This window comes from Phalaenopsis equestris, unplaced genomic scaffold (assembly GCF_001263595.1).
Source record: "Phalaenopsis equestris unplaced genomic scaffold, ASM126359v1 Scaffold000517, whole genome shotgun sequence".
NCBI classification, from domain to species: Eukaryota; Viridiplantae; Streptophyta; class Magnoliopsida; order Asparagales; family Orchidaceae; genus Phalaenopsis; species Phalaenopsis equestris.
Window position 1 is genome coordinate 374,858 of NW_018164957.1, and position 8,251 is coordinate 383,108.

The following is an 8,251-nucleotide window of genomic DNA, read 5'->3' on the forward strand; positions in this document are numbered from 1 at the left end:
TATACATATATTTGTTTAAAAAATAATATTAAAATATAAATTAAATAAAAATGAAGTTTTTTTATGATAAATTTTAAATTATTAATCCCGACGAATCCACCTTCAAAGCACGAGGAAACCGGTGACCTCATCCTCATTCCCTTCTTCCCCCACCCCCTTAATAATGAACACTATATATATTGCTCAAAAATCCCCATACCCTCCATTGCCTCTGTTCTCACTCACTCTCCCAAAACTCCATGGCCTTCTCACCTCTCTCCACCATCGACCTCATCCGCCACCACCTCCTCGGCGAACACCCCGCCTCCTTCCTCGATGACCTTCTCTCCAGCCTTCCAACTCCCCCTTCAGCACCCGCTCCCCCTCTCTCCGACCTCACCATCTCTGACTACCTCGACCCGATCCAAACCATAACCCTACCTCCCACTTCCACCAAATATAGGACTGAAGGATTCAAATTCACCGATCCGCCAAACTCAATCATTCGATTCGCCGTTAATTCACCCTCCGATTCCAATTTCCTTAACATTGTCCCGACATTGGAAGGGTTCGTCGGATTCGGCGGAGATCAACGACAGCCGGCAGTAGAGCTATTTGGCTGCCGGAAGTACCGTGGTGTACGGAAGAGGACTTGGGGGAAGTTCGCGGCGGAGATTAGGGATCCCAAACGACGAGGATCTAGAGTTTGGCTTGGCACGTTTGATTCTGCCTTAGATGCCGCACGGGCTTATGATCGCGCCGCTTTTGAGATGAGGGGCAGTAAAGCGATTCTCAATTTTCCCAACGAGGTTGTGATCTCCGGTGATTCAATTCAGAAACCAGCGGCGGCAAAGGGGAAGAGGGAGAGGGAGGAGGGGGAGGTTGAAGGGGGGAAGAGGGTGAAGAGGGAAAGTTTGGAGAGATGTCGGGGAAATATTCCGTTCGAAGGACCGTTGTCTCCGTCAAGTTTGGCGGCAGTATGGGAAGGCTCAGACGGGAAGGATGTTTATAACTTGCCGCCGTTATCTCCCCATCCGGCGATGGGGTTCCCGCAATTAACGGTGATTTAAATACCAACGGTCGTATTCGTGTGTAAATTATTTGTTTGTGTATGAAACATGGATGTTTGTTGTTTTGCTCTTGGATTTTTCAATTTCATTATTTGGGAATAAAAAATGTGGCATTTACGTACATTTACAAACCAATACTTTATGTATTTATATTTTAATAAGTAGAAAAAACATTTCTTAGGGTCAGTTTGGGGCAGCTTATTTGGTGCGGTTGAGTTTTGAAAACACACCTAAACACCTAATATGTTTGGGTAAACTATGTTTGGGTAAACTGCGTTTTGGCAGCTTATGCGTTTTCAAAACGCAGAAAACAGCTTTTTCACACCGCAACTATCTAGGTGTGCTGGAAGCTTATTGGCAATGGTCTTGATTTTTCAAAAAATAAAAATTTATAATAGTCATTGCACTTAACTTATCAGTAGATTATTCAATAAGCTACAGCTGCCCCAAACGGACCCTAATATGAGATATATGAATTGTAAGAATAGGAAGGTTGCCACCGCGAAATAAATTGATTATCTTATAGATATTCTTATCTCATATAAGTAATTTATAATTTAGATTATCTGCTAAGCTAATAATTTAAATGGACGAATAATAAATCTTTACATGCATATCACTATGTATATTAATATCTGTGTTTGTCTGCGTTTTAAAAGTTTAGCTTGAAGTTCTTATCTGTAAAATATAATAAATTATTTTTATCAATAAATAAAATTATGAACATGCTGATCAAATTTTGATTATGATGGATTTCAAAATAAAAATGATCCTTCCATAAATTTAATATATGAAGATTAAACTAAAATTTATATTAAATTCATTTTGAAAAAAAAGATAATGTTTTTGTTAATCATTCGATGAATAATGATTGTGATAAATATATGACGGCGTTTGGTCAGCGGTACTCAATGGAGGTCCGCAGTGATCCGCAGTGGTTGACAGAGGTTGGCAGTGGTCGCCGATCGATGGTGGTCGACAGCGATCGACGATGACAGGGATGATATTGGACTTGAGCTCATTCTCAAAGCCTCAAGTTCTCTCTCAAGCATCTCCCCTCATGTGAGGGGTGCGGCTCTATTTATAATGTTATGAGTGCAATTAATGCAGGAATATGAACCATTTTAATTGGCGGTCCGGAGAGCTTCCTCGATTGTATGATATTTGATAGACATTTGGGTGTCTTAACAATGTCAGAATTGAGCAATCTTAGGCTTGTTAGATTCGTTTTGTCGATACACTCAATTTGACTATAAACTTGCTGAATTCGACATTCGTTTGACCTTTCAAATGTATCCGAAAATCTTCCAAGAATGGTTTAATCACTTGATCTGTGTTTGATTTGACTCGGATTGGACCAACTTTGATCATTAGGTCTGTCTCATCAAGTTGGTCAGTTTGACTAAAAATTTATTGAAATCTAAGCTCTGGATACTTTTTATCAAGATCTGAATTTTTCTTGCTCAAAATATTACTTTGAGATTCTTGTCGGACGATGAAAATTTTTTTTTGGCGTATCAATATATATATATATATATATATGCACGCCAAAATACGAAGTAATCGTCGCTATTCAGGCTTAATGAATCCCCAATAATCATCTTTAATGTTATAAATACATTGGAATTAAACTAATAAACTATGTGATCAAAATTATTTAGATAAAAGAAATTTACGCAATGATCCAAGCTCGAACCATCCAATCAGAAACAAGACAAATATATATATGATCCAACCACTCTGGAAAAGTCAATCCGAAGGAAGATACAGTCCCCCAACATCTCCAATCATCTAAGAGATGTCCAAAGGTCCCCCACCAGTCATCAAGGATCAACAACCATACTAGATTAGTTGATCGATTCATGTTGACTAGGCTTAGCGGACTGAGCTGACCTCGTTGACCAAGCTCAACCGACCGAGATGATCCTGCTAACCTGAAGTCAATTAAGCTTAGATAGTCAAGCTAGAGAACAGTTGAATGACAAGCTCATACATCTAAAATAACAACAATATCCAGGTACAAACTCATTAAAGAATGAGTAAAAATGTAACATTATTATTTTGTACTCTCTCCTCTATAAATAGTGAGATCATTTTATGAATAAAAGATGATGTATTATTGTTCATTATTGTTTGCTCCTTTCTCTCCCTCCCTCTCTGCTTATACTCCACTCATTTGGAGTGATTCACAGACAAATCAGGACTCAACATCCTAAAATGTGTGGTTAACATGGATCAAGCCACAAACAAGAAGAATACTAGTTCACAGAGAAGAAACCCACAACAGAGACATCACTAATCTTGAATGTACTAGGAGTTTGTAACTCAGTAGATCTAAAAGTTGAATGATCCAATTTTGGATGCATGCTACCCCGAGAAAGAGATCTACACCTCAGAGAGGAAGATTTGGTTCCCAACAACAGTAGAGGCCCCTAGCTTCAGAAAGAGAAGGTGACTCCCAATATTTCGATAGTGTTAGGTCAGCATCAATTCAACGACATCAATTCGAGTGTATTATGGGGTTGCTGAGAAAATGCATTCTCTCAACAAACATATGAGGTTAAGCCCCCAAAGAGATTTAAGATCCTGACACATGAATCCTAAAAAAGGAGGACCAATTCGACCAACTGCATAGCCCTATTTATGTCAACTGTGTGTTTATTGAGGATCACTGACATGTTGAAATCCTATCTTTTCTTTACCATGTAAAGAGATTCAACCCTCAAGTTGTTCAAAGGACAACCACCAAAATTAATTGAATTGTTCATTGATTTCAAGTGATTGTTTGTGGCACAATTTGTCAGTGTCCAGAAGCTACAAAAGACCTACCTATTCGTTAAGGACAGAATAAAAGCCTCAACTCGTTCATTACACGCTTTTAGAAGAAAATATTGGAAGTGCAGAACCTAGAACCCACAGTCACTTAAGCCGCCTTATCTTAAGGGTTGATGGAAGGACCCTTTTGGTATATGTTAGGTGTACACTGATCGAAGAAATTAACTAAGTTGTTGGAGATGGCTAACTACCAGATATTGTTCAAGGAATATAATTCAAATTTTATTTCCTTCAGAGTAGAATCATCCACTCATCGCCCACAGAGAAGGTCCCCCCAAGGCAAAGGTTGAAGACCGAAACATGATTCGTGTCCTTCAGCCACCCTCCCTACTAAAAATTGGGCGCTCGATACCTCTGGTAAAGTATGACTCATAGTTGGAAGTCAATCAGGTGAATGAAAAATTTTAGGTAAGAGATGAGATGATGAACAAATACCTCGAGAAAGCTAAAATAGAGATAAGGAAGTTTGATGGCTTTAAGCCTGAGCAAACAATGGGTAACATACCTCCCATCCAGCTAAGTGCATCCACTTTGGAGAAGGTACACCCGGAAGGGTCGTATGAAGGATCATTGAATAAGCTAAAAAGATAGAACTGTGTGTCAAAGGCCAAAGAGTTGGGTGGACCCATACATTCAATTCCTTAAGATCAAGAAGATCTCAGAAAAAGTAACAGATTCAAAGCGCTTTAAAATCAAGGCAGCTTAATAACTTATAATTGAAGGAACACTTTTCTTGAGATAGGTTACTTCGTTGTATCTAAGGTGCATGAAAGACGATGAGACAAAGGTTGCCCTTTAAGTGGTAAATCTAAGAGAATGTAGGAACCCCTCTAGAGGAAAGAGTTTGACACACTGAGTGCAGAAGTAGAGATATTTTTGGTTGACGCTTCAATAGGATATTGAGTGATTCTCAAGGAGATATGGATAGTGCTAGAAATACACACTGCTACAACATTATTAGGCTCACAAGCTACAGCTCGTTGTCATTTCATGGTCTGTTGATGTCCGGAGACTTGATATTCACCGTAAGACCATCAAAACTTTATGGTTGTTGACATAAATTACTTCTCAAAGTGTATTAAGGACAAAGAGATTCTTGGATCACCACAAAAGTCATTTGAAACTTCAATTAGACTGATCTGATCTCTTGGTATGAGCTACCCCTCATAATCATCATTGTTAACAGAATACAATTTACCGAATAACAAGTAAAGGATTTTTGCCAAAGCTAAAGGATCAGTCTAAATTTTGTGTTTGTCCATCATTCTTAGATAACCAACAAAATTATTCTAAACCTACTAATAAAAATATTGTAAGGGGCTAAGGGAAATTGGGTCAATATCCCACCTTTTCTTCTTTGGGCGGTCCGAACGACAGCTTCTATGGTGATCGAGCAAACATCCTTCATGTTGTCACATTGGATGGAGGTGGGTTTTTCAGTCAAATATAATCACCACAGTTAAATAGAGGTGGTAGCCTTAGCATTTGATGAAGCAGATTTAGTTGAGTGGCAGAAAGCAAGCAACGAAGGAGTGCTGCTTCCACTCAATCTTACCAATGAGAATGAGCCTTCTTAGCTTTCTGTCAAAATATATCATGGGTGACACCCATTAGATCCCTTGGATCTTTAGAATGAGGCCGGTGTGGCGACCTCGTCAAAATCATACATACCTGAAGACTCTACCTTGGGGCACTTAGATGCTCGATAGAACACATTTTGTTAGATTTGCTTGTATGTTTATTTTATGCATACGTAATAGTATAGTAGGTCGGGCTTCTACAGTGATCCATGCCTAAATATGCAGACAAAAAAGTTTAATAAGGAGGAGCACATAATGATTTTGATACTCATCCTTTCTTGTAGGCGATGCTTAGCTTCTCGCACCAGGCATGACTCATATGTGTTTGCATGTTAAACAATGCTAACCATTTTTCACAGCTTGAGTATTTTATGTTATCATGTAATTGATAAAGTTTTAGCTCTGGGTCTATATCGGAACTAAGGTACAGGTACGAGCTTCAAGGCGTACTACGCATCGAGTTATGTGACAAGGGACCAGGAGCAACAAACTTGTGTCTCGTACCTTAAGTTTAAATTTACACTCTTGCATAGAATTAGGACCATGTAGTTTAAGCAGTGTCTGGCCGCTTTTACTATTTTTGTTGGGATATGTTGCTGACCCAGTGGAACCGATTTTTTTATATATTCTGATGTGTTTTTACTTTCTATTGCATGTTTGCATGATTGGATTCTTTTCCCCATTTATTTCTGGTTTATCTAGGTTGCATTGTTAAATATAATATAGGCTCTTTATGACCTAAAAATGTTAAATTGTTCAAAATTCCTAATTAAAAAGTATTAAGGTAATCAAAGTTTTAGGATTAAAAATGTTAGAATATTTGAAAACTTTTTCTTTTTTTCTCCTACATGGACTTCGGGTAAATTTTTTAAAACGGCTACATGCATGGCAATACACCCATCATGTCTAATAAAGCCTCCACAAAAATTCGATTGCTCTAAATAACTACTTTATTTGCATATACCTAAGGAGAAGCCCCCGTACTTCTTCAATCCAACTGGCCTAACATATTCTTTTTACTTAGGCGTTTGTCTAATGCACCCAAAATGTTAGAGGCATCCACAACCCAGACGAGGTATAAGTCCCTTGTGCGAAGCGTTTCCAGCTTTGTAGCTGAACTTCCTTTTCTCCTCTTTCCAACGGCATCCTCGCAACTTCAGTGGGTATAAGTCTCACCTCTTAGAGTTTCATCTGATGGTCATAAGATAAAGTTTTCTTCTTTGACCATGGGGTTACCAAAGTCCCCGTGGAGGGCTCAATTCATTGATTGTTGATCGGGGATCTCTAGACGTTTTGTGGCGACTAAGTTCACGCTCGAGTAGACATAGGAACCTGACCTGACTACCTCTACCTATTTAGGAATCGCTCCTCCCTTTCTTTGACTACCCCTGTTGAGCTTTGTCGCTTCGTTGACTTTTCATCGATGTCATTCGATAAGCCTCACTTAGCTTATAGGTCAGTAACCGTTTGAGACAACGATTTTCCATCTACTCTTATGACCTAGTCCAGCCTCGAAGCGGTGGGATGTTTCCTACCAATGACCTGGTTATTTCATGGGCCTCGATAGCCTATGAGTCGCTACTCATTTGCGACCGTGAGAGACTTATTCTCCTGGCATAGCAAAAGCTTAGAAAGCAGTCAGGATGTTTCCTATGAAATAAACCATTCTTTGTGAAACCCTTGCTAGTCGTCACTCAACTGCAAGCAAAACTCCTATGATCGAGAGCATTCTTGGGCAACCCCCAAGATGTAATTAATCAAATGGGATACATTCCTTTGGGAGTACTATTGACTCCAAAATAAAATTATAAATTTGGTTCTCTGGTTTGGGTAGCCTATGCATGTTTTCTTTCATGGATATTTGGCTCAAGTTTTTTCTGTTTGATTCTTTTTGGACGAACATTATTCACCTATCACACAAGGTTTGGTGCGCATAGACTCTACATTCTTTCGCGCGTTTGTCTTCTTTGTCGTAGGTTCTTGCATTTCGATTCCTCCTTTCTCTGGATCATTCATATGATCTGGAAGTGAGATTTATTCAGAAAGGGGATTATATAATGATAAGACAAACTGACGACTCATAAAAAAATAAAAAGTGAAAAAGGACCAAAACAGAATCATTGATAAATAAAAAATGAGATCTAGAATTTATATTTTATTCTAATATTCTTATTGTAACGCAGCTTTTAAGAAGTGAGAAAATTTTGTAGCTAAAATATGTATATAGAAATATGTAAGCGTTGATCCTAAGGAGATCTAAGGGTCAAGAAGAAAAGAGTATGAGGAAGGAGGGACCACTGATAGAATACCATGAGGCCCACTTGTTTGATGGAGTGAAGTTGTTCGAGCTAAAGGCAACAAAGGCCAAATAAGAGTAGGACACGAGGAGGATCAAAAGATAACCCAACGATTTGATCTCGAACAATTCAGTCATAATCAAGAGAAAGAATTTGAGCCAACCACTACAGAAAAGCCAATATGAGGGAAGATTTAGTCCCTCGACATCTCCAATCATCTCGGGAACATCTAGAGGTCTCTCTACCCTATAGACAAAAAGATCATTTCATGAAAAAAACATTATTATCACTCATCTCTGTCCACACCCCCTCGAATTATTCAGTCAGAAATAAGAGAAAGAGACATCCGAGTCAACTACTATGGAAAAGCCAATCTGAGGGAAGATTTAATTCCTATGCATCTACAATCATCTCGGGAACATCTAGAGGTCTCTCTACCCTATAAAAGTCGAAGATAATTTCATGAATAAAACATTATTAACCCCCCCCC

The 8,251-nt window shown here is 38.7% G+C and overlaps 1 protein-coding gene across 1 annotated transcript; it reads left to right on the plus strand.

The window, feature by feature from the left end:
- Positions 1-190: 190 nt before the first annotated feature.
- On the plus strand, positions 191-1,156 carry LOC110028648 (ethylene-responsive transcription factor 5-like). Its single transcript, XM_020730582.1, has one exon. It carries the CDS (start codon positions 240-242, stop codon positions 1,047-1,049), a length of 810 nt encoding a protein of 269 aa, XP_020586241.1. The 5' UTR covers positions 191-239; the 3' UTR covers positions 1,050-1,156.
- Positions 1,157-8,251: the final 7,095 nt, after the last annotated feature.